The 26,865-nt window shown below is 45.4% G+C and overlaps 1 protein-coding gene across 3 annotated transcripts in view; it reads left to right on the top strand.

Annotated features, from left to right (window-relative positions):
* The first annotated feature begins 10,811 nt into the window (after positions 1-10,811).
* Positions 10,812-26,865, top strand: part of ADAMTSL2 (ADAMTS like 2) — a 44,592-nt gene continuing 28,538 nt past the window's right edge. For 2 of the 3 annotated variants that reach the window (XM_024212324.2, XM_024212325.2), the window contains exons 1-10: positions 10,812-10,950; positions 12,904-13,018; positions 15,690-15,832; positions 16,947-17,022; positions 17,760-17,862; positions 20,276-20,421; positions 20,524-20,647; positions 22,644-22,724; positions 24,148-24,323; positions 26,314-26,656. In XM_024212324.2, coding sequence (XP_024068092.1) covers positions 12,905-13,018; positions 15,690-15,832; positions 16,947-17,022; positions 17,760-17,862; positions 20,276-20,421; positions 20,524-20,647; positions 22,644-22,724; positions 24,148-24,323; positions 26,314-26,656 — 1,306 coding nt within the window. In that variant the 5' untranslated portion in view covers positions 10,812-10,950; position 12,904. Of the gene's footprint in view, positions 10,951-12,903; positions 13,019-15,689; positions 15,833-16,946; positions 17,023-17,759; positions 17,863-20,275; positions 20,422-20,523; positions 20,648-22,643; positions 22,725-24,147; positions 24,324-26,313; positions 26,657-26,865 lie in introns of those variants that run through there. The other variant, XM_024212326.2, reaches the window with a different exon arrangement.

Raw genomic sequence — 26,865 nt, forward strand, 5'->3', positions numbered from 1 at the left:
TATGTATATAGAATAGCATCCTGATTTTGGTTGGAGTCTCTAGGCACTACCATGCTGCAAATAATTTAATATGTTGATGACGACGATAATGAGAGAACCATAGAGGGGCCTTCGTTGTAAGAGCGTTCCTCTAGATTTTGAACACCTCTACAGCAGGGGAGGTTGGGATCCGAATTTTGGTTCAGCCCAGATTTGGACCCAGTTGTTCACATTTCAAGCTCTCCCCAACATTTACGGGAGTTTGAGTTCTGGAGTCTGGGCTCAGGCCCATCTATTAAGAACTACAATGTAACCATCCGTGGGGCCAGTTGCTCAAACTGGCTAATAACCCACCCCATTGGATTCCATGGGACTCCACATGTAATTGCATGGGAGTATGGTCCTTTCGGCGAGGGCCTTAGTAACTTGCCCCGCATAGCAGAATCTAGCACACACCATTGCAAGGTTTTATTAAGCCTTGTTGTTGCTCAATGTATTCTGCCAAGCATAAATATCTAATATCAGGCAGTTGGTGCAGGTCCTCAGAGCAGAACGTGAACAGCTACCCTTGGACCAGTAGGTGGGGCTCTAGGCAACAGGAATTACTGTGGGTGATTCCTTTTGGTCTTCTACAGAGAACCATGTAGCAGCTGAATGCCTTGTGTTGAGATGCAATCCTGCTGTACTGCATGGACTCAACCACATTTTGGGTTAATTTTGCAGTGTCTTTGTTAGGAGTGATGGGTCCCTTCTCCCCCAGTACATCTTTCTTCTGTGCCCCCCGCCCCTGTCAATCAGGCAGAAGATCAATGTTATTTTGCAATATGGATAGATACGTTTGGAATTTCTCTAGACTTTCCTCTGTCTTTGCAAGACAGTTGTCTGGCTTTTCCATTTCTTCTCAACTCCAGCTGTCACATCTGTTTTCTTGGAATTTTGAAGCTTTGGTGTTCCAGTGAAATTGAATCTCCGGTTGTTCCTTAGGGAATGGAGCTCACTCTCATTCTGCTTCTGTTGTTATGTGTATCACATCTTCATAAACAAAGCATTGAGGTTTATTGGGCTTGCATCGTCAATCAGAAGTATTTCCACTCAGCCAATCAGCTAAGTAGTAACTTTCTCTTTGGCTTTAATTTATATTAGAAAATAATCTTTTCCTGCCTCCCTGGAGAAGGGAACATAACAGTATCTGATTAAAAAAATCTCTCATTACATACATCGCTCTTCGGGGCTCAGAGCCATTGCAAGCACCCGAGGTGTTTGTGGTACTTAATAAAAATATAATTTACATGCATGCTCCAGCACAAGGATCACCAGAAATACACAAGCTGACAGGTGTGCCTACAATGCATTCAGAGATCCTTTTTGCAGGCACAACTGTGAGCTAATGAACCTTGACTCCTGCTCTTGCCAGTTTCCCTTACACAGCTCTGCCAATGCACCTGTGTCCTTCTTTTTATTATTAGTGGAATAAATTGCCACTTAAAAACCTACATACCCTGGAAGGTCTGGCCTCACTCTAGGTAGCTTTAGTTGAATATCTGCCCTTTAAATCCCCCCTCTCCCCAATTCAATAAGCCTATTATGCAATCCGCTTTGTCTTCCTTTCTTAGGCACAGACCTTTTCCACGGTTCACTTTCCCCCACCCCATTCAGTGTCCTTTGTAACCATGGCAATTTGTCCAGGGGAGAGTGGTTTTTTTTGAGTCACAAAAGTTTTCTGTCACTCAGACACAGGGTCCTCGGAACCCCCTACTCTCCTTCCCCCAGCAAACATCATTAAACAAAAATACTCTGTGCAAACAGTACACACCACCTTAATAATGGTTCCACTTCATCCCCCCGATTTCCACATCCTTTGGCCATTGTTCAGTACGCTTGACAGCCACTGCTCAGGACAGACCGGCGCTGGGAAAGCGGAGGCGCAGCATCACAGTTATGCGGGGATCCAGGAATAGGATAGGGCAGGAGACAGGAGTGAGGTGAAAGGGCAGAGCTGGGTTGCCGGGGGAGATTGGAAGGCAAGAATTCAGATGCATTGGCAGAGCTGTGAAAGGGTGACCAGGACTGGGTTGCAAAGGGTATTAATAGATTAGGATTACCTACCCATGCTATTAATCACTCATTTTCAGGAGCCCCAAATCTACCCCACAATCCCCTGGGCGAAACTGTTCATTAGCGTGCCTACATGTTCCTGTCAGAGCCCTACATGTACACAAACCACTTCCTCACGAGGCTGGAGCCACCATCATTTTAGATGGAACTCACCATCCAGGGCCCATCGGCACTGCTTCTCTGTCAGCTGCAGGGGCTCGGGACCCTCACACACAGGTTAGGGATCCAGCTCCTGCAGAGAACAAAAGATCAGAAGCACAAATGTCTATTGTGTTATGGCCCCTTTGGCACTGTTGTGCCACCCCTCCCCTGTCCTCCTTTTGAAACCCCTGTCAGGGCACCATTGCATCCTGTCTGTTCCCAGCTGCCAGAGCAGCCCATTGTGGGAGACCCTGAGGCTGCCCGGGGTAACACCACAGGCCCGGAATAGGGGAGCAGGGCCAGCGCTTCCATTTAGGCGACCTAGGCGGTCGCCTAGGGTGCCAGGATTTGGGGGGGGGGTGGCATTTGCCCTCGGCGGCAATTCGGTGGCGGGGGGTCCTTCCGCGCTCCGGATCTTCGGCGGCAATTCTGCGGCGGGTCCTTCACTCGCTCCGGGACCCGCCGCCGAAGTGCCCCGAAGACCGGGAGCGCGGAAGCACCCCCCTGCCGCAGAATTGCCGCTGCCGCCCGGGAGCGCGGAAGGACCCCCGCCTAGGGCGCCAAAAACCCTGGCGCTGCTCCTGCAGGGGTGGAGCAAAAGTGGCAGTTGAAAGCCCCCTGAACAGTGACCCAGAGAGTCAAGTCCCTCTGACAAGCCTATTACAAATGCTTAGCATCTAGGTAGCCCATTCCATCCTCAAAACACCTCTCCTGCATTAACTCATCAGCTCTTTCAGACATCCCTGTGGTGAGGGAAGGATCATGAACCCCATTTTACAGACAGGGAAATGGAGGCACCCAAAAGCCACAAAAATGAGTCAGTGCCAGAGCTGAGGAGCTGCAGGCTTTCAGGTGGGTAGGCCTTTGCTATCATTCCCTTTGCTTTGCATGGTGGAGGGAGGGATACTGTTGCCCATGGCAGTGTGGCTGGTAGACACTCTTCCTGCCTGGGTCTGGGTTATGGGATGCTGCCTCTCCTGAGATAGGTAAACTCACTCAAGCCAAGAGTAACGCTTGCCCAACGCCGTGGCTGATACATCATCCTTGTTCCTGTGCTCTCGCTAGTTATGCGTAGCCACAGGTAATGATCTAACATGGGGCTAATTTGACCATGTGTGGCCATTGTTCAGGAGCCGGAGTCTGCGACGATGGAGGGAAGTCTGGGCTGAGGGAAGTTGGCCACCTCCCCACTGGACACTGAATCCGTATGAAAAGGTGTGTTTCCAAAGCACGTATGCCAATGAGGTTGGTCTTGCTCTTGCCGAATTTGCGGAGTTTTGCAGATGAAAGTCTGTTTATGGTCTCCTCAGAGTGGGTTTATAAGCACTTGGGCGCATGCGCTCACTCCCTCACGTGCGCTCACACACACTTCTGTCCTCTCTCACGCACTCACACACTCTTTCCCCGCTCCACTCTAGGCCACTTGAAGGTAGCTGACCCAGGCCAGCACAATGACCGAAGGCCACATCTTACTTTTAGTTACATTTATACCGGAAGTGTGCATTGGCCATGCTGATAAACATATCGGAGAGCTACCTTTACCAGACCTTTTCTTAAGGTCCGGTGGGTTGATTTTAAGCCTATAATTACCTTGACAGTGTCCCGTTGGTCCCATACAAATGAGGGTCGAGGCTGACCCGCGAGTGCCTTATTCATGTTATCCAAGGAGATCTTTTTTTGGCACTAGGTTTCTGTTGTTTGTACCCTTCTGGACATTGCAGCTCCTTCGAGTGTCCATCTTAACTGCTAGATTCTGCAGTTCTCTTAGCACAGAAGGAAAACCTGTAAAAAGAGAGAGCTGAAACTAGCCTTTGAGAAAGGGAGATAAGCGGGCAGAGGCTGGCCTTGTGGGGGTGGCCTGGATCCTTCAGAAGAAAGACCCTCCAGTGTCCTGAAAATAGGGTGACCAGATGTCCCGATTTTATAGGGACAGTCCCGTTTTTGGGGTCTTTTTCTTAAATAGGCTCCTATTACCTCCCACCCTCTGTCCCGATTTTTCACATTTGCTGTCTGGTCACCCTGCCTGAAAATGCCTCTCTCCCTCCTTCCCTTTGCCTCACTGGCCACAGTTCAGAGCAGGTTCCTATACTGAGATATAGACAAGTCACCTTTGCCCAGGGTTCCTTGGGATAATCCAGGGTAGGTCTGAAGCAGCGTCCCCCAAAAGAAAGTGCAAACCTTGTAATAGCCCCTTAGCCCCTTTGCTTCCGGCACTTCTAATGAAGGTGCTGAAGGTAAAAAATAATGAAGGATCCTACACTGGGACCCAAGGGCCTAGCTTCAGCCTCTCCCCACCCCATCAAAGATGAGCTATCCTATCCCCATTGTCACTTCCATCCGAGCCCGTAAGTCTTTCATACCGATGGCAGGTGGTATCTCACTATGTAGATTGAGGGCTTCTGGTGTTCTCTGCTAATCTCCTGTTAGCCCCTGCTTGCCTGGTGGTGAGCCCCCATGTCAGTCTCTGGGCTAGTTAGACACCACCTGACATCTGGGACTTGTGGATGCTGCATATATGTTACCAGTGCGCCATACCTGGCCCTCTTGGGAGGAGTAAAGGAACGCAATTATTATTTGTTTGTTACCTCTTGGTGATATATCGAATAAGCTCTTCACAGGGTGGTGGAGTTGGGAGATCTGGCTTCTGTTCCAGGATCTGCCAGTGACTTGCCGTGTGATCTTGTGGATGTTACTTAACCGCTCAGTGTCTCAGTTTCTCCATCTGTAGCGAGAACACTCATGTACCTCTCAGGGGGATTGTAAGGCTTGGTTCACTACAGAGGTGATAGGTTCTTTGGAGCAAGGACTTTACCCAACACAATGAGGCCTTGGTTGCTCTAGGCACTAGCACAATACAAACAATAAATAATAACTAATCTCTGTCAAGTGTTTTCTTGGAATTGAAGATGCTGTAGATGTGCAAAATATTATTTTTGCAGAGGTCTGGTCCAATGTGGTAAATCCAGTGTTGCCAACTCTCATGATTTTATTGAGAGGGTCTTGATAGTGCTTTTCTTAAAGCGCCTGCTCCTGGAGTCTTGTGATTATGTGCGATTCTCAGCTTTCATTTTTTAAAAAAGGGAATTGTTTCTGGCCCTTACGGTTGCAGAGAAAAACTTGAAGATGTGACCTGCTAACGGCTTAAAACCCAGAAAGCAAATGCAAAGAACCCTGAATTTATTATTTTTAAACCAATCTCATGATTTTTGGGAGTCTGACTCATGACTTTTGAATGCTTGGGGTTGGCCATACTGCATTGCTCAGATTCCTAAGCATGATTGTACAAAACTTCCAACCAGAAGCTGTTTCATTAAAGGAAAAGGCCAGGCACTTTTTCAATTTCACAGCAATAAGACAGTCCCGAGCAAACTATGATTCACAAGGGAGTTCCTCTCAATTTTGTTTAGGAATATGTAATATTTGGGAGCAAGTAAAATGAACCAGAAAAATCTGCCATAGAAAAGTGGCCTTTAAAGCCAATGGAAATATGTGGACATGACTATAGTATACACCAGAGATCAGGGTGGCCAACTTATGGCTTTTGATGTGTTCAGAGATGCTTTTAATATAAGGCTTATGATGATAGCAACTTAGTGGCACTGGCTTATTTAATTTGACTAAGCACACTGCGAACATTAATGACTAAAAGTATCATACGAATGGGAGGTAGGTTACTATTGTCCCCACTTCACAGACAAGTAAACTGAGGCACACAGCGATTAGGACAGTGGCAGAACTGGAAAGAGTATGAAGTGTTTTGACACTTAGGGTTTAGTTGAAACATTACTATTTATTATTTGTATTGAGGTAGTAGCAAGGAGCCTGAGTCATAGACGAGGACCCTAATGTGCTTGGTGCTGTACAGAAATAGAACAACAAGACAGTCCCTGTCCCAAAACCTCACTCTCTCTTGATTGAGGTGTGGGTGTGTAGACCAGCTTGACAAGGAAGTGGGAATGTTTTTAGGGAGCACACTGACCTTCCATCCCATCTCTCTCCTTTGGAGCATTAAGTACATTATGACTCAGATTCTGGGGAGCCCCGTACTGGTTATTGACAAAGGACACAGCCACAGACAATGAGAAAGGTAGAGTTTGTTTCCAGAGCCCTTTGTTATGCTGGTTGCATCTCATCCCATCTTAAGTCCTTGGGCAGTGTGTGCTCTGTACAAGAACGGAACCAGAAACCGGAGCTGAACGACAGGGTCAAAGCTTCCTGGGAAATGGATGGGTTATTATGAACACTTGTACAGACTGCGCATCTTGGTCACCCCTGCAGATGTGCTTTTTAAAAACAAAAAACCTTCAATCTTCAAATGCCCAGCTGAGCAGGAAGCTGCCATGTGGTTCTGAGCTGGCAGACTCCATTGCCTAACCCTGCTTTTCTGCAATAATACGTGCCTACTGCTGGGCTAAAGCCAGCATTTTGTCATGGGCCACTTATCACATCCTGGACACCAAAGCCAATGCCTAAGTCAGATGTGTGTTAGGGATGGGCCTGAGTCATGGACTTCAAATCCGAATGGAACTTCCTCCAAGCTCAGGGGGTGCTTGGAGCTTGAGTTCAGCTTGAACGTAGGGATTGGCCTGAGACATAGCATTTGGTTCTAGCGGGCAGCTCTCCGGAGTTCACCGGGTACGTTCCAATTTTGTGTCTTGATCAGAGCCGATAGCTGCTCTGTGTGCTTCAAAGTCACAGGGCGATGGGACGCTAAGGGCTCGATTCAGCCCCTTTAGATATACAGAGCTGGACCCAGTCCCTAAGGGTCTGTCTACACAGCAACTAGACACCTGCGGCTGGCCCGTGCCAGCTGCCTCAGGCTTGCGGGCCTCGGGCTGCCGGGCTGTTTCATTGCTGTGTAGACTTCCAGGCTCAGGCTGGAGCCTAAGCTCTGGGACCCTCCCTCCTTGCAGGGTCCTAGAACCCAGGCGCCAGCAGGTGTCTAGTTGCTGTGTAGACATACTCTACATCACCCCCTGCCCATTGCTGAGTGCCCTCAACTCACATTGAGAGTAGAGGATGCTCAATTCAAGCCCTTAGCTGGGTTAATTTCAGTTAAGGCATTTTTAAACCCATTGCCTCTGCCGGCTGCTCCCTGGCAATGCACACAGTTGTCTTTTGCGCTCATTAGGCAGGATAGGAGATGATTTCTTAATGTCTGCCTTTGCCTTCGTTTGCATTCTAATTACGCACAGCACCGTTTTAGAATGGAAATGCTGACAGGCTGTATAATGTACAATTTCAGAATTTTCCCTCAGGGCTGTAGTCAGGATAAACGCTGTTATTAATATTGATGTGACAGGCTCGTATTGCTGCGGAGACATGACATCATGTTGACAGCTATGTGGCTTGTTTACAATATGGGAAGGTAACCAGCAGACTCTCAGAGATGGCTTGTTTAAGGAGACTTACTAATAGTCACTTTAAAAACTCAAGTATCAGAGGGGTAGCCGTGTTAGTCTGGATCTGTAAAAAGCAACAGAGAGTCCTGTGGCACCTTTAAGACTAACAGATGTATTGGAGCATAAGCTTTCGTGGGTGAATGCCCACATGCATCCGACGAAGTGGGCATTCACCCACGAAAGCTTATGCTCCAATACATCTGTTAGTCTTAAAGGTGCCACAGGACTCTCTGTCGCTTTTTAAAAACTCAGTAAGTGTCAGGCCATGAGCTGGAAGCTACACATTGCAGTAGGTCGGGGGGCATGTGGTTTTAAACATACCCACTTATTCTCTTGTTAGGGTCTCCCCAGGTTGTGAATTTTTCTCCATGTGATAGAATCAAGTTGCATAATCTTGATCTGGATTTCAAACATGGAAAGAACCCATCACCTTGGGACACTACAGGGGACTGATCCTTAGACCTTCAGAGCTAAGAGTATGAGTTGCTACAGCTTCACCTGAAGGCTGTCTGGGACTGGTAGTTGGCTTATATCTGTGTGGACCGTGTGCAGAGAGGGAGCCTAACACACACACAACAACGGGGTACATCCATCCAAAGTTGAAGGTGTTTGGAATTGGTTCATTATGCATATACAGGCCATTGTCAAAATTAGAATCTGGATCCAGGTTCACCAGGTGGAACTTCTTCCCTGGTTGCCTGGGGTACTTGGATAGAGGTTCTAGTTCTGACACCACTCTGGAGTGTCGTCATAAGAAACCACCACTCAATTTGTTCGCCCCTACTGAGATGCTAAGAGTTCCATGGGCTTTCGTAGAAGTGACTTGAAGTTCATTGGTGGCAGGCCAAGGGAGCTTGCACTGCCACTGTCTGTGCCGTGCATGTCCAGTGGATACAGAGAGGATTCCAGTCTCGAGAGCTATCAACCCGACTCTTTTCAGAAGCCCTATATTTACTTTCAAAGTAAAACAACAACAAACACACACCCTCCAAACATGTATGCATCAGAAAATGTGTTTCACTATTTCGTACAGATGCATCTTTGTCTCAGTTTGAGCACTGCATTTACTATACTCTCTCTAGTGGTAAATAGCATCTGGTGCTTTTGTTCAAGCCCCAATCAATGGAGTTTTGCAGATTTATAACAACTGAGAATCTGGCCACGGTATATAATTAAACCCGTTATTAATTCATATTAAATGGATTATATGTTTGGTTTTTTCTTGCACACACACAGAAAGCTAATGGACCATCTCTATTCTCCACCAATACCCAACAGTCACAAACAGCCCCAGCGTGATAGAGAAAAGTCTGAGACCCTCAGCCTACGTAGATCTGTTTAGCTCCCTTTGAGGATCTGGTCCTTCATATCGGTGAATGAAAGTTTCTTCCACTTTAATAAAAATAATTATTAAGGTTTGGTCTACACACAGATTTTGTAGTATTTCAGCTAGGAGGGTGATTTTTTTACCAATATACTTATACCCGTACAACCCCTAGTGTGGAGGCAGTTATATTGGTGTAAAGACGCCGTACATTTTGTCTTTATGGGGAAATTGACTGGCATAGCATAGTTGAACAACTTTTCTGCCATAGCTATTCTGGAATAATGTACACACTGTATTTCAAAATGAAACTGACTTTATTCTGGAATAATCACTCCACTTAGGAGGCAGAGGAAATATTCTGGAATGAAAGTGATTTTATTCTGGAATGGAGGGCTCTCGCTGGGGGTGCGGGCTCTGGGATGGGGCTGGGGATGAGGGGTGTGGGGTGCAGGAGGGGGCTCGGGGCTGGGGGTTGAGGGGCAGGAGGGGGTTTCGGGTGCGGGGTCCCGGCGGCACTTTCTGCGGCTCTCAGGAAGCTGCCAGGTCTCTGCATCCCCTAGGTGCATGGGCAGCCAGGGATACTGCGCGCTGCCCTCGCGCCTGCAGGTGCCACCCCCGCAGCTCCCATTGATTGCAGTTCCCAGCCAATGGGAGCTGCAGAGCAGGCACTAGGGGTGGGAGCAGCGCGCAGAGCCTCCCTGGCCGCCCATGCGCCTAGGGGCTGCTAGGATCTGCTGCCACTTCTGGCATTGGCGCAGAGCTAGGGCAGGCAGGGAGCCTGCCTTAGCCCCGGCCCCTATTGCGCCGCCGACTGGAGTTTTAATGGCCCGGTCGGTGGTGCCGACCGGAGCCACCAGGGTCCCTTTTTGACTGGGAGTAAAGCAGCACAGCTTCTGTGTGTAGACCAGGCCTTGGGTCCTTCCTTGACACGGTAGGAAGGCTTGCGTGTTCCAGTGACCCTGAAAGCAATGCCGGCGAGAGACTGAACTCCTAGTAGGGCCACCCACGCTGGACCAGTCAAAGGGCTGTGAGCAGGCGAAGAGCAGTCCACTGGCCCGCCGGGCTGGGGGCTGCGCGACAGGCCAACAGCCTACCCTCATGACAAAGCTGAGTGAGAGCAACCCAGCAAGGCGCCCGTTCCGGGACGGCAGAGCCTTGTTCGTGTCCTTAGCGACGTCTGACGGCTCGGGGAAGGATTCCCATTCCGACGGCCTCAGATGCCCTTTGCTTCCCTCTGGCTGTGCTATAAATCTGCGCGCCGGGCTGTGTGTCTTGCGTCGGGAGAAGAATGTGGCTGTGCTCTTGGACAGCGTCGCCCGCCCGGCCCTCTCCTGGAGACGGTGGGGCTGTGATTGTAGGATAGCGTAGTCCTTTCTGTCGGCCCCACCGGCAAGCCTGTGCGGCTGTCTCGCTCAGCCTGGCCTGGCCTGCCTTCTTCCCCGCTAGACTCCAGGGGTGAACGCTTGGCGCGGCTGGCTCTGTGTATGTGTGTGTCTGTCTCTCTCTCTTGGTGAGGAGAAACGCATGCGTACAGCTCCCCGCTCCACTCCTCCACCAGCCTCGCTGCAGGAAACCAGCTGGCTGCTGCTGGCCTGCATCAGGGGAGCTGAGCGGGTTAAACCCTGGGCTTGGGGTGGGGGGGGGGGCAGAGACATCTCAGGGTGAGAAGTGTGAATTCCTCACAGTCTGTCTGACAGCTATAAAACCGACTAAAGCTGACTTGGGAAAGCCACTAGGCAGCTCCTCCTCGCTGGAAACCCAGGCTCTTTGGCTGCCCTTTGAAGTTTGAGGAGAGAGAGAGAGAGAGAGGGAGGGAGAGAGAGAGAGAGAGTTTGTGTGTCTGCAGCTCCTGCTCCTCCTTTTGCTGCTGCTGCTGCTGCTACTCACTCTTCCCCCCACACACAAGCCTTTGCACCTGGTGTCTGGAGCATCTTCAGCCTTAAAGCAAACCCCTTGCACCTTGCTGGCACTTCCCAGTTTTTCAAGGTATGGCTTATTTATTGTACTTTCATGGCAATGATACACACGTTTTTAAATCTATTGATTTAGAGGAAGAAGAAGAAAAAAAGAAACCAAACTATGAACAGACAACCCTCTTCCCCCCCCAAACCAAGCAAAAACTGGTTGAAGTGCCAGAAAAGTAACCAGCCCCTTTAGGGTCAGAGAGGGCTGGTTTCCCCACCTGGATTCCTCGCTTTGGAGCTAGGTTAGACTTTGTTGGAGTCATGTTATGTGTCAGGAGACAGTTACATAACCTTGTAGAATTATTGGATGGGAAAGATGTTAAAGCTGTCTCTCTCTGCTTTGCCCTTAGGACACTGCATTTCTCTCCTGTCCATAGACTCATTGATTGTCCTTCAGTTTTTGATAGGTTTTTATTTTAGCTGGGGTTTTCTCTCCTACTCTGCTCCCCTAAAGATTCGGTTTATTTTTTTTTGACTGAACAAAGGATAACCCCATAGCAAGTTGTTTTATTGGCTTGGGACCAGCAGTGTCTGGAAGTCTTAATGAAAACCAAGTGTAAGGCAAGTCTCAGCCACCTGTCCCCGGGACACACAGCCAAGAACTCTGGGCTTCAATTAATCAGTGGACTCAGCTTTGGAAACCATCTTCAGAATATTAAGTCAATACATGGGGGGGGGGGGAGCAGGGGAGGAGAAATAAGAAAACTAACTGATGATCCCATTAAATCAGACACCAGCCAAATTTGTGGTGACTTTACCCCTAGGGCCACCTTCCCAAAACTGCTACAAAAGCTCAGGTGGGGAAATGGGGAGAGTATTCAAGGGGTGGAAGAGACACTTTTATGCTCCAGACCTGATTGCAATCTTTCCCCCCCTCTCCCCATGGGCAGTCTAGGTCTCACTTACCTTCCCACTTTATTGAATATTTACTTTTTAAGGGAAGTCTAGTGTAGGAGAGAGGTTTTTCCTTTCAAACATGTGGTGCTTTGATTGCCTTGAAACATGATTTCCTGAACTTGCTCATCTCTGTCTCCCGCAGTGGGGGTTCCACTTCACTCTAAAATGGACTAGGGTATTGCACTGCATTTTCTTTAAAGTCATGTCATTCTGGGTTGCTGGGTTTTCTTTTACCCTTCCTTCCTTCCAGAGATGCTGTAGGGGACAGAAAGGAAAGGCTGACATTTGTGATTTTAACTTTGGAGGATTTCTTTGCTATAGGAACAGACTTTTCCATCCGCAGGAACTAGCGTAGAACAAGAGGAACTGCTATTGAAAAAAGGAAAAATAAGGGCTGTCACTTGTAATCCCTTTTTCATTTTAATTATTGAGTGACAGTAGCAGAAAATAGTCAGATAATCTTGCTTTTTAAATGTCCAGCCATTTCTTCTTCTTCAATGTTTCCTGCACAGCATTTGCAACTCTTCACTCAACTTTTAAAAGCACCGACATGCTCTACATTTTGGCTAATTCTCTTGCTGTCAAGTGCTTTCATGCAATTCTTTCAGAACCAGATCCTCAGCTGGTGTAAATCGATGTGACTCCATTGTCTTCAGTGGACACAAGCTGGTGATGGAGGGACCAAGAAGTGAAAATAAATTAGACTGACTGCCACATTGAGAGGAGACGTTGATCTCAAATGGAGCTACGTCGATTTACGCCCGTTCAACATCTGCCCCTATATTTTCTTTTAATTAATTAACTGTGTAGCAATTATGGCCATTGTAAAAGTCCATCAGTGCTTTTTACAAGGGAGTGGTTCTTGCCAGTAAACAAATCCTTATTCTTATTTATGATCACGGTTATTTTGCCTTTTGGTGCTGACACAATAAAACAGGCTAGCTGATGCTGTGCTTCTATCTATCCCAAAGCGCAGTGGCTCTGACACTGTAGTGTGGATCTCATCGCTAAAAATCTGCCGCTAATGAAATTACACCAGCGTTTTGAATGGCATACATTTGGGCCTGTTGCTTTACAGAATGAAAATAATCAAATGGCGCTGGAGCAGCATCTTCATCTGTGAAAGTTCTCACCTGAAGGGGACCCTGGCCATTGTCCTCTTTGTAGGAAACATTGCCTTTGTGATATCTCAGGTAAGTGTACCAACTTGGCAGGTAAAATGCTGGTGCTGAAAGGATAGCTCCGTGTTTACCTGGCAGACTGGTTTCTGAGCTCACAAAGGGAAATAGGCATGTCCCATTGAGCCCAGGTATTCTCCAGCACACACATCTTATTTTTGACGCTGTGTTTTGGAATCTGCAACCAAAGACTCTTGAACTTATGCGTTAGTTATTCCACTGGCAGGTTTTCCTTCTGCAACTTGGCTCTCATTAAGAGGGAATCTCACCTTATCCACAGTGTTTACATAAAATGACACATAATTTTGCATGTTCATTAGGTGGAACAGTTCATTTTACCCGGTTCTTGGTCAGTTGCTAGATTTTTAGATTCCTTTTCATAGAACGTCCTTATCCTTTCTCAAGAAACACAGAATTTATTGAGCTCCGTAGCCAGGAGAGTGGATGGAAACATAACCCCCCAATGAAAAATTAATCTTCTAGCCCCCACGGAGATGATAAATCCTATGTTTATTGAGAAAGACACTTGCTATGCATGTGTGGGTGCAGAGTGGCAATCCATTAAGATCCCAGAACCAGCCATAGGGATGGGTGTGAATGAGTGGGAATGGTGGCAGAACCATTGCTAGCATTCCCTACTGCTGCTCCCCGATGGAAGCAGTGTGCATCACCCCAGCACCTGTTAACAGCAGTGTCATCAAAGGAAAGCTGGGGCCTGGGAACATCTCCCAAAGTGTCAGGCCATGCACCGAAACTGGATGCATTAAGTGCACCCACAGCCTTTGTAGCATCCAGGGAGATGGTTGGGAAGAGATTTTCTGTTCTCTCTTCTACTTCACCACCCATGCATCCACACAAGGCAGGCGAGGGTTTTGCTTTGGGTTTGGAAGGTGCTGTTTCCATTGCTTTTGTAATTAAACCGAAGAACTGCTATATTGGGTCAGACCAATGGTCCAGCTAGCTCAGTACCATGTTTCCGACAGGGGCCAGTACCGGAACTTCAGGGGGAGTGTACACAACAGGCCAGTTGGAGTGATCCACCCCTGCCTTCCACTCACAGCTTCTGGTAATCAGAGGTTTAGGGTTGCCCTGGAGCATGGGGTCCCATCCTTATCATCTTAGCTAATACCCATTGGTGGACCTATCCTCCATGAACTTACCTATTCTTTTTTGACCCCAGTTATACTTTTGACCTTCACCACATCCCATGGCAATGAGTTCCACAGGTTAGTTGTGCGTTGTATGAAAAAGTACTTCCTCTTGTTTATATTATACCTGCTGCCTATTCATGTCCTTGGGTGACCCCTGGTTTTTGTATTGTGGGAAAGAGTAAATAACACTTTTTCCCCACATCATTCATGATTTTGTAGATCTCTGGCATATCCCCCCTTAGTGATCTCTTTTCAAAGATGAGCAACCCTAATCCTTTTAGTCTCTCCTTGTATGGAAGCCATTCCATACCCGTTGATCAACCTAACTCTTCAACATCCTGCGTTTGAATTCAGTGTGGACCAAGGATCAGAATGTACTGAAGAGTTAAGGGTACTGTCTTCGTCTGGGGGGTTTTGGGGCCCCTCCTGACTCCATCACACCTCCCATTTTAAGTTAATGGGAATTCTGACTGAGTGAGGACTGAAGGGGAAAACCTATGCCTCTGGGAAGTGGGTGGGGGAGGTGTAGAAGTTGCATAAGGCCCTGGATTAGAGCTGGTTGAAAATTTTCTGACAGAACAGTTTTCCATTGGAAAATGCTGATTCCACAAAAATGTTTTGCAGGAATGCGTCGATTTCAACGAAATTTCATTTAAAAAAAAATCAAAATGATTCATTTTAATGGGGTCAAAACATTTAATTTCAATCTTATTGAAATGTTTCATTTTGATTTTTTGTTTCAAAATTACTTTTGCATTCTGAAATTTATTAATTATAATTATAATTATATTATATTATATTATATTATATTATATTATATTATATTATATTATATAAAGTAAAAATCAAAATGAAATGGTTAGACTGACCTGAAACACATTTTTTCAGAAAATATCACGTCATGGGAGTTTCTGAATGTTGACGTTTCGTTCCAATTTGGAACAAAAACACATTTTGAAATTGTGGAATTTCCCACGAGACGGCACTTCCAGTTCCTTCACAGCTCTACCCCCATTGTAGTGGGAAATGCTGTGTCTCTTCTGTGTATAGGGGTCCATGCCATGGAGAAGCCACTCAGGTAGACTCCTCATCCCCCCTGCGCTGTGATTCTGTGCACGAGTGTGCAGCATGGGGTGGGTTGAGGAGAATGTGGCCTGGGAGCTGCATGGATACACCACAGGGTGGAGCAGCACGGCAGGCTGCAGTTACAGCTACCATTATGCTTGGATACTATGGTGATGGGTGCTATAGAAAACCCCAAGATAGGGAAGTTCTACAGGCAGACTGTTCAGGGTCTCCGTGCCCTGTTCCACAGTTGGAGGGTGATCCCAATCCCCTAATACTCTCACCTTTCCCATACTCAAAGCCCTCTCGCTTGGGCTTTGCCCCAGAGGATCCAGTTTTGGCCCTGAGTGGGGTCTGCTGTCTTGGGGCCTGGTATCTCTGAGTGCAGAACTCCTAGTCATGCTAACTCGGCAGTGTAAATGTTTAACACCTCTTCTCTTCTGAACATGAATGCCCGGCATTGCGAATAGGATAACGCGCAGACGTCAAACAGCCTCGAAGAAGGAGCAGATGTCACGGCATACTGGTGGGGGGAATGGACCAAATGGACAGCATGCACAAGAACCTGTGGGGGAGGTGTCAAATCCCAGGAAAGACACTGCCTCCGGCAGAGGTACTGTCAGAATAATTAAGTGACACACGTGTACTACATGGACAGAAAATTGTAACACCATCTACCTGACCTGTTAGGCAAACTGCACAAAATTCGGCTCTCGGTCACATTCTGGCAACCCCACTGAAATCTATGGATATTAGCCTTTGTATCCCAGCGGTGAATTTGGTCCAGTAAATTACACCATAGTAAATGTGTCATTGGTGAAATGTGCTGGATTGAAAGCCCTGGAGAATGAACATCTATGTCTGTCCATAGAACAGGGACACACACAAGCATGCTGTCATGCTCCACTCCTGAGCAGGAAGGGCCCCCTCTGAGGGTGAGAAGGCTGTCACCTTGCTCTCTCCATTCAATGAACCTGCAGCCTTTCTGCTCCTGCAACCAAATAGAGTGTCTGTCAGTGCCAGTGAGACTGGGTGTTTTTATGATGTGGATGTTTGTCTTCTAGAAGCTGGGCTAAAACCACCATCTCATTCCTCTCAAGCCACTAAATTAATAGAGTCATAGATTTTAGAGCCATAAGGGACCATTAGATCATCTGTCTCACCCCTTGTATAACACAAGTCATGGAATTTCATGAAGTTATTCCTGTATATGCTCAATAACTTGTGCTTGACTAAAGCATATAATCCTGAAAAAGATCTATCTATCTATCTACTCACATTTCATGTCTAAATAGAGTAATTAACAAAAATTCTGTGAAAAGAACAGGAGTACTTCTGGCTCCTTAGAGACTAACAAGTACTCCTGTTCTTTTTGCGGATACAGACTAACACGGCTGCTACTCTGAAACCTGTCAAAAATTCTGTAGTGGCTTGAACTGTAACTTAACCGTTAAATAGAAGCCTGTTCCTGCACCCACTGAACTAGATTGCCTTTGGGGCAAGGACTGGCTGTCTTTTTAGTAAATGTTCATAGCACCTATCACAGTGGGGCCCTAGCACACTGGAGCCTCTGGGTGCTACCGTAATAAACTTAAGAAGCAATGATAGTAATTGAAGTAAATGGCATCATGGTTTAAGGCATTGCCACTATTTACGGGAACCCCTACAAAAGACAGGGAATGTAGATTTTATTTGTCAAAGATTCTAACCATCCTTTCTTTATTCAGAAGAAAGTCAGTGAGTGGGCTTGCTAACAAAACTTGCACTGGGACATCCAAAAGATACCAGCTCTGCAAAGTACAAGTAAGAATATTCTTTTCTCGTTGGAAATGTTCCGAATAATATATTTTTAATCCGGATCTCTTAATACAACAGTATTTCTGGGTAGCTGGGAAACTCACAGGCATTCATCTTGTCACATGTCCAAAACCAAGTGACTGTATTTTGATTCTTGGCTTTTCGATGGCTCCCATCACTGCAGTATTTGAACACCTCACAGAACCCCTTTGTGGTAGGGAAGCGACATTGTCCCCCATTTGACAGATAGGGGATTGAGGCATAGAAAGATGAAGTGACTTGGCCTCATTCGCAGAGTAAGCCTGTAGAAGAGCTGGAAACAAAACTCAGTTCAGCATCTTAGCCAGTTATAGCCCATGATTGGTGGTAGCAGCTGCACCCCGTAAGTGAGGATTTTGGTTGGTGGAACTGCCTCTTTCCTTGCCCACGGGTTGTTGGACCACAGAGAAAGTTTCAAGCAGTGCCTGCACAGCCTCCCAACTCCCCCGCAGCAGAACTGCCCCAGCACCGCTGTGTGTCAGGTGCTCTGATGACAACTCCGGTGGGAGCAGAAGGAGCCGAGCTACCTTGCAGAAGGCACTCAGCACTTTGCAGTACTAGGCCCTTTAAGACATAGGTAGCAGCCAGGCTCCATGGACTGGAGCAGGCCGTGAAATGCTAATTGTGGAAGCGGCCAGTTGAGGTGTGCCAGAAACCTTTACTGCGTTTTGTTTTCATCAGGATATTAATGTATCCCATTCTAGGAGTGCCCTCCCACCGGAAGGAGCTTTCGAGAGGAACAATGTTCATCATTTAACTCCCATGTGTATAACGGAAGAACGTATCAATGGAAACCTTTATATCCTGGTAACAAGACATTCTTTGTGTGTTCTATAACGCTTAGCCAAAATATTTTGATAGTTACGATGCTATATCCTTCAGGAAGACTCAGGGACACCACCTGCCCAGGCTCAAAGGAGCATTCTGCAGCCACAAAGCACTTGTAAAAAAAAAAAAATTACAAATTAGCTCAAAGACTGGATCCTGCAGTCCTCTCTCGGGCAACATTCCCATTGACTTCGGTGACTCTGGACTTGCAGCTTGAGTGTTAAAGATCTAATAGACGAGAGAACATGGAGAGATTGACTGTTTCAGCAATTAGAAGCTGGTTTGCCCAAGCAAAATGTCCAATGAAGAGTTCAGTGTGGCCATGGAACTGACTCATTTCATTTCAGTGACATTTGGTCACACACACACATCACCTCTGTAAATAGCTCTCTGTTTTATCTAGAGTCACTGAAATGAAACAAGTCAATTCAATGGTTATATAGGATACAACTTTTTAAATTGCCTATGTGACCTTGGAGCCTACATCCCATATTCAGAAATGACTCAGGCACTTAGCTATAGATTTTTCCATCAGACTTTGGCTCCCAAGGACCAGATTTTTAAAGGTTTTTATTTAGGCAGCTAGAGATGCAGACAGGACTGAGTGGGATTTTCAAAAGCATCTAGGCATTAACTCCCATTGACTTCAATGAGAGTTAGGCACTTCTGAAAATTCCACCAAGTCCCTATCTGCATCTTTAGTTGCCTGGATAGCTTTGAAAATGATCTTTGACAATCTGGCCCCGAGTGCCTAAGGCTCAGATTTTTAAAGGTATTTCGTTGTTGTTGCGCTCAGCATTGCAATGCCTAACTGATTTAGGAGTCTAAATCTCATTTTCAAAATAAGAGTTAGGCTCCTAAATCAGTCAGGCATTGCAACACTGAATACGGCAACACCTAAATACCTTTAACAGCCTGGGTCTAAGTCTCTTTTGAAAATGGGAGTTCGCATCCCAAGGTGCTTTTGAAAATTTTACCCATCATGACTGGGCCTTGTCTGGGGGTGCCAGGAGAACCCATGTGTCACTCTGTGCAAGAGCCAGGGACATTCAGGGGAGCATTGGGAGCGCTTGCATCACCCTAATGGGGGCAGGGAGGAGGTGGAGCCAGGAACCTGCCATTCCTTTTACATTAAGAGTGGAGCAAGATGCACCATCCAAAAAGAAGGTGCTGCCTGCAGACCTGTACATAGCAGGGAGCACTGGTGCCTCATGCCTTCTCTTTGTCTCTCCTACAGTGATACAAGTCCATGGTGCACCCCAACCCCTGTCAAGGTCAGGCCTGTCTGGTAGAATGTGGCCCATAATATGAAGGTGGATAAATGATTCATAATCAATCATTTCTTTAGCCTCTTTTCTGTGGCCAGGTGGAAATTTCCACAAATATATTTACCATTGGAAATTATTCACTGGATAGTTTCAGTGAATAATTCTTGATCTGTAGCTGATATGCGAGCAGCTCATTGTGAGATTCTGAAAAAGGCTATTTTGAAATTCATGCTGTTGTAATGGGACATATAGGCCAGCTGGTATATTTCTGTTCCCTGACTAGTTGAGTGTAACTCTTAGAATCAGGTTTCTGGAGCAAACATGAATTTGCAATTTGCTTTCTGTGAATATTCTTCAATATCCACTTAAAATTCACTGTTTCAGTGAATGTTCCTGCCAGTGGATTTAGCCGCCTGAATATCGGCGGAAAGCAAATGCAGTGGGGGGAGGGGAGTGGGGGTGAACACAGCCCAAATGAGTTAATTAACAAATTCAAATTAAAACGCGTCCAAGAGTTTGCAGTGCTTGTCCATATACAGCTGTAAATCTTATTTTATCTCTGTGTTAGTCTACCTATTTAATCTCCATAGATATAAAAGTATATATTAATATATATAGTTATTAGATATATAACGTGTGACATAGCTATATATCATGTATAGATATATTTAAGCACACATTTGTATTATACTGCAACCCCTTACACGGGTGAGTAGTCCTTACTCCTGCAAGTAATCCCATGGATTAATGTTAGCTCTATAGTTTATAAATACACAGATTGTTCAAAGCTGCCTTGGAGATGCCCATCCTCTAAGCAGCTTTGAAAATTCTCAGCTCTAATGTATATATAATTGATAACATTAGTGCATGGTATGACGTGCAGGAGGTAAGGACCACTTCCCAGTGCAAGGATTTGCAATGCTGGGCCTGTCCTGCTCTCAGAACTGCAATCCCTAATCTGGCTTCCAAACCCTGAAGATGGTAGCTCCTGAAATGTGGCTAACCGTGCAGTTCATCATACCATTGATGTTGTTATCTCTCTTAGCAGACATTAGTTGACATTGGTAGGATGAATGATTGTGTTTCTCCTGTTTTGAATCTATGTTTATATCCTTTCCCCTTAGATGACTATGTTCACATTTCTAGCAAGCCCTGTGACCTCCATTGCACCACTGTGGATGGTCAGAGACAGTTAATGGTTCAGGCTCGGGATGGAACATCCTGCAAATACACTGATTTCCGAGGGGTTTGCGTGTCTGGAAAATGTGAGGTTGTTAAACATTATAGCAAAAATATTGTCAGTAGCATTCAGAAAATTACAATGGGTGCAATATTTGCCTGGCCCTCAATACTCTATTTACCATTTTTCTAGCCAATTGGATGTGATGGGATTCTATTTTCCACCCACATGTTGGATAAATGTGGGGTTTGCCAAGGGGATGGGAGTAGCTGCACTCATGTAACTGGGAGTTACAGAAAAGGAAATTCTCATCTCGGTAAGACTTTACATTACCCTTTCCCATATTTATAGCGTATGTCTTTTAACGTAGCTTTTTTGATACATTAGTTTCAGTTTCAAAATACTACCAAATGCCCTGTTGTTTTCTGGGTTTCTTTCCTTTTTTCATGTTCTGTCTTTTTTTAAGACTGTCACTCTTATGTTTTAGGACAGGGGAAACCCTTCTTTTAAAGGATACAGGATTGAGAATTACACTGATCCAAAATCTGAGCCTCATTACACTGAAACTTGGAGCAGCAGAGTTATACAATGGACCAATCTCAGTTTTAAGGTTTTATTTCTAGCTACCACTAAAGGGAGGAATAAATGCTTTACCACAATGGGAAGCTAGGATATCTTTGAAAAACTAGGATTCCCAGAGTTAGTACAGCATAAAGCATTAGAGCCTAATTCTTCTTTCACTTACGCTGGTGCAAATTAGGAATAACTCCATTAAAATCAATGGTTGACATCTTCAGTTGGTGTGAATCAGCACAGCTCTATTGACTTCAGTGGAGCTACACCAATTTACACCTGCTGAGGATGTGGTCCGGCAGTTACACTGGTATCAAATCAATGTAAGAGAGAGGAGAATCAGGCTTGTCATCCCAAACAATGGTGGCTCCTGAGTGACCAGCCAAGAAATGCACCAATGTCCAACTACCAGGCTAGCTGCTGTAGCTAATAAAAGTTCTCAAATAGCCCTTCTTACAACAGTTCATTGTATTTGATCTGCAACCTACAGACTTTAGATGCAGTTATGAAGATCTCAAACACTCATATATTACCCTTAACACTTTTGAGGCTTTCTCCCTTCTAATCTACCGTCTCCACATCGCAGGGTAGCAGTTCTGTACTTCTGAGGCCGTTTTCAAGATCATATTTCAGACTAGTTCAAGAAAATAATTCTAGGAACCTAGGATTTTTTCCATACTGGATCTGATAACTAGTTCATTTAGCCTGATATCCTGATTCCAGTAGTGGGCTGCAGGGGTGTCTTTTCAGAAGAATTCTGGCGGGTCATAAAGTTGTGTTAGCATGGAGAACTTTACGTGGGATTGTATTCTAGCTTGGAAAGTCAGTGCGGGAGGGTGGAACATACAGGGTCTGTGGGGGGCAACTGCTGCTCTAACCCCACAGCAAATGGCAGCCCTAATGATCAGTACTTGATGCTTCTAAATAAGGTATAACCCCCCCACCCCCATAATATTCATAGACAAGTGTGCCTGGATCTATATGGAAAAATAATTTCTTCCTGCCCAATATGAGGATCATTTTACACATTGATGAATGTGATTTGATTTTCCTTTTCTTGGTGTGTATAACTGTAAATCTTATTATTGGTCATAACATTATTCTGATTTAATTGCATGAGAAATATAAATGGGGTGAACAGTAGGACACAAACTATGGGTTCAGAAATACTGTTAGTATTTTTCTTAGTGCAATCAACACAATTGGAGCTACATTATAAGGCAAACGGATGCTGGTTTACAAATAGTTTTCAAGATCAGTCTCAGTGTGCGAAGGTCCAGTAAAATGTGCCTTTGGGTCTGTCTCCACTGCAGCCATGTCTTCATTGCTATTATTATTTAAGCTAACTAGACCAAAGATAGCTTGCATATGTGTACATGTGCTGCAGTCACATCTCTGATTGCAGTGGAGACAGACTCTTAGTCAGAGATTATGGGCGAGATCCTCAACTGGTGCAAACTGATGTCGCTCTGTTTAAGTTGATGAAGTAATGTCAGCTTACTGCTACGGAGGTTTTCACCCCTGGAAAAAGAAGCAGGAAAGCTACCTTATATGGATGGACGTTATGAGTAATATGATGGTTATTAACGTCTATCATGTAAAAAAATGTAATTGGGAAGGATCAAATGTTCAGAAAGCCATCTTTCCTGAAAAGTGGCCAATCTTGATTCTTGAACATCTTCTTTGTTCATATTATCGGTTACACGGTTTTCCTTTCATTAATGTATAGTTTTCCGTAGGCTATTCTCTGGTAACGCACATTCCTGCTGGAGCCAGAGATATCCAGATAGTAGAACGGAAAAAATCGGCAGATGTTTTGGGTGTGTATAACCTCTTGGTACTTCGCTAACAATTGTGTGTATTCATTTTTTCTTTACAAGTAAACGCATTTGTTGAGAATACATTTGCAGACATGGACCAAATCCTCAACTGGTGTAACTCGTCATAGCTCTGTTGAAGTTAATGGCGCTACACTGATTTACACCCGCTGAGAATCTGGCCCAGGCAGTTGCTTTAACTCTGAACCATTGAACAATGTATATTACTGTTGTTGCAGAGAATTGTAACAGATGCACGTCCTTGATCTCAAATAATTGCCGTGCACCTTCATTTCTTTCTTGATCCCATGGAATTTCTGCATTTCAGTGAAAGTACATTGGCTACAACATGCACTCAGTAAAAAGCAAACATGACTTAGATGTTTGCCTCGTTGATATTGTGGTGGAAGGTGGCTAATGCCCATGACTGAATGCGGGTTTCAGATCGGTACAGAAATTGGATGGTGTGGGCAAATTGACTCTGCTCGAGTGACTCACACATATGCTTCAGCTAGTGTCAAGTTCTGATGCTACCTTCAAGCTCCATGGTTATTAGAACCATGGCTTAGGTGGCAAGATTTCCATGTGCCAAGAGAAGGATAATCTGTTTCATTTTCTAAAAAATGGAACTCCTCGTGCACAGACTCATGAAACACAACCAGTTTGTCTACAGCATGTGAAACCTTTATTATTTTAACATGCATATTGGGGCCAAAAGGCTACATTCAGGTTGGGGCCCCTTGTGCGAGGCCCAGTACAAACATGTACTGTTTGTAATAATAAATAAATGACTGTCCCTGCTTTTTACAGTCTTGCTCACGTGCACAAAATACTGATGTGGAAATAAAGTAACAATGGCAATAAACTTATTATGATATTAATAATACTGACCTTTGTAAAGCACTTTGAGGGCTATGGATGAAAAGCACTATATATGAGATCGGTATTATTGTTATTGCTTATTATTGTAAAATAAATGTTCATTGTGATATTAATGATGTTTGAGGATATTATTATAAAACAAATATAATAACCTAAGTAAATGTCAGATATTATCATCATCCAGGAAATAAAGATACTTGAACTTTGTATGAGAAGCAAATAGCAACGATTAAGACATAATCAGCTTAATCTGAAGCAAGGGAGATTTAGGTTAGATAGTAGGAAAAACTTTCTAACTGTAAAGATAGTTAAGTACTGGAAATAGGTTAAAACGGAGGTTGTGGCATCTCCTTGGGAAGTTTTTAAGAACAGGTTCGTTAGACAAACACCCATCAGGGATTATCTAGGTAGACTTGGTCCTGCCTCAGCGCAGGGGACTGGACTAGATGACCTCTTGAGGTCCCTTCCAACCCCACATTTCTGTGATTGCATATTTCTTTCTCATTAGATGAAGCTGATTACCTGCTCTCTCTGTCTTTTTAAGCTGTTGCAGACGAAGCTGGATACTATTTTTTCAATGGGAATTACAAAGTCGACAGCCCAAAGAACTTCAACATTGCAGGCACGGTGTTCAAGTACAGGAGGCCTATGGATGTTTATGAGACTGGCATCGAATATATCGTCGCCCAGGGGCCGACTAATCAAGGCTTGAATATAATGGTGTGCTCTGGCTTTTTATATTTGCAGGGATAGGAATTACAGGAAGAGAACAGTTGAATCCTACTGATATGTTTCCTCTCGTGTGTTTCTTAACCTCATTCGTACTGGTGGTCAAATCCTCTGGATGCAGCCCCAGTAGCTGAGCTACATGCTGGGGATCTTGACAGGTGGTGCTTGAATTACAGGTGGGGGTGGGAAGCACCCTTACTTCTCACAAATGTTGAAATTAAAGCAAGCCACTTGACAGTCAAGGCCCTCCTATTTCCCCCCTATAATTTGAACACTGTCCACAGGGCTTGGGAGGAAGTTTTCCTCTCCCCGGCCATAAAACAGCAGCTACTTCATGACTGCAGAGTGGCTTCTTTGCTGCTAATGCAGACATTTCCCCACTGAGTTTTCTAGCTGTGGCAAAAATGCAATTCAGGGAGGAGACTGTTTGAACATGACAAGCAAGGAGAGGTGAGGCAGGTCAGAACCGGATTCTCCCCCCGGTATTGGATTGATAAGGCCGCAGGGAGCAGAGGTACAGGCAGCCTGCAACTTGCACTTTACATGGCAGCCCCCAGAGCAGGCCCTTGATGGGGTGGGGTCGGACAGCTGCGAGTTGCATTGATTCGATGGCTCCCTGGGGCAGCCCCCTAAGGAATTTGTAAAGTTTCCCCTTCCCGTGGATGAACACCCCACTCAGTAAACTTACTCTCCACAGGGAAAGAGGATCTTGGGGGTGAGCCTGGCCCCATGTTGCTGACTAACACATTGTTTTACTGGCCTCACCAGTTCAGAGAGAACATGGGAGCCTTTCAGAGGCAGATCTGGCTTTAATGAATGCTGGTTTATTAAATTATCATTTTGGATGGATGACAAGCCTGGGCATTGGTGGTGTGTGGGGGGGGGTTGTCTGTTCTTCTCCTTGGCATTAGTATCTCAGTCATCTGAAAAGGGGAAGACAATTGGGCCATCAAACAAAAAACTGCCCAAATCTTAAAACACAATATTACTGCTATTATGGGTTCCATTGCAAGGAAAGGAAAGAAATTCATCCCTATGCAGAGAACCTGCACACTGGCCATGCATCCCTTAAATGGGCCTCTTTACGGGGTGAATTTCACCCTCTGAGCCAAATTCTGTCCTGGGTTCCCTATACATGGCTTGCATTGAAGACACTGGAAGCCCCTTTATATCTCAGGGAAATGATTAGCAAATAGCCATGGGACTGCTGGTGCCTTGAGAATTTTCTCCAGCACCGCATTATCAGATGGTTCTTTTCTTTTCTTTTCTTTTCTTTTCTTTTCTTTTCTTTCCAGAAGGGATGATGGTAACAGTAATGATGGATTTCAAGGTCTGTGCAGCTTTTTATTCAGTCCCTCAGGGTTTAAGTGAGACTTAAATGGTGCCCTGCCTTTGTAGCAGCCCTCTGCACAGGGCGGAATTCCCCCCACCTCTGTGGGTTTTACAATGATCAGAATTGCTGAATGACTAATCATAGCACGTAATTCATTGGGCAAACTGAGCTTTTGTTTTCTGTTGGCCAATTGTCTGTGGGCAGCTGATGATTTTTTCAGAATGATTCATTCTTACCAAAGTCTTTCCCCACACCTTTCATGCGAAGATCTCCAAGCGCGGGAGAGAAAAAAAATGGTAAAGTCTCATTATCTCCATTTTACAGACTGGATGAATGAGGCACAGAGTGGCTTGCCCAAGTCCTTACGATCAGTCGGTGGAAGAGCTAGGACTAGGACCTAGATTTCCCAATCTAGTGCTGTATCCACTGGGCAACACTGCCAAATAATTTATGATAACTTTCTGTGGTGCCAGTTACAATAGATATATGATATGAACTCATTCCCTAATGATATGGCAAAAGGCACATTAAAAATGGATAAATAGGTACTAACCAGAAGCCATTTTGAGACAATAAGGCAAAATGTAGAATTCTATGCCAAAAATACATTGCATCTTGGTTAACAGTAATTTAATTTGCTTTCTTTAGGTATGGAACCAAAATGGCAAGAACCCATCCATAACATTTGAATATACTCTTCTAAGGAAGCCACATTCAAAAATTATTCAGCCTATCTACTACACCTTTTCTGAATCCGAGAGTGAGGAGAGCAGAGAGTTTGATGGAGAAGTGCCTTTGGGGTTTAGCCAGCGCAATGCCAGCTACTTCGGGAAACTCTCCAGGGAAAGGATAGATCTGGCGAACCAGGTGTTTGGGAGGCAGGACACTGAGGAAGACCTGAACTTGAGCAAAGGTCAGGAAACGAATGAAGTTTATGAAAGATCAGAAGCAATTGACTGTGAACCAAAACTGAAGGGCAAACAACCCAAAGGTAAGGAGGAGACCTGGACTTTGCAATGCTGCTTTTCCGAGTTTTTGATGAGACAAGTTCTGCTTCCTTGGTTAATTTTTTTGGACTCCTGGGAGAGCTCGTACAAAAGTCTCTGCTTATCCATCCTCTTTGCCCGGAGGGGTCTGGTTTCTGGCTGGGCTGTAGGGATGGCTGCAGTTGCACATCCCAGCCGCAGGAGGCCATGGCAG

Source organism: Terrapene carolina, unplaced genomic scaffold (assembly GCF_002925995.2).
Source record: "Terrapene carolina triunguis isolate 2854851 unplaced genomic scaffold, T_m_triunguis-2.0 Scaffold238, whole genome shotgun sequence".
NCBI classification, from domain to species: domain Eukaryota; kingdom Metazoa; phylum Chordata; order Testudines; family Emydidae; genus Terrapene; species Terrapene triunguis.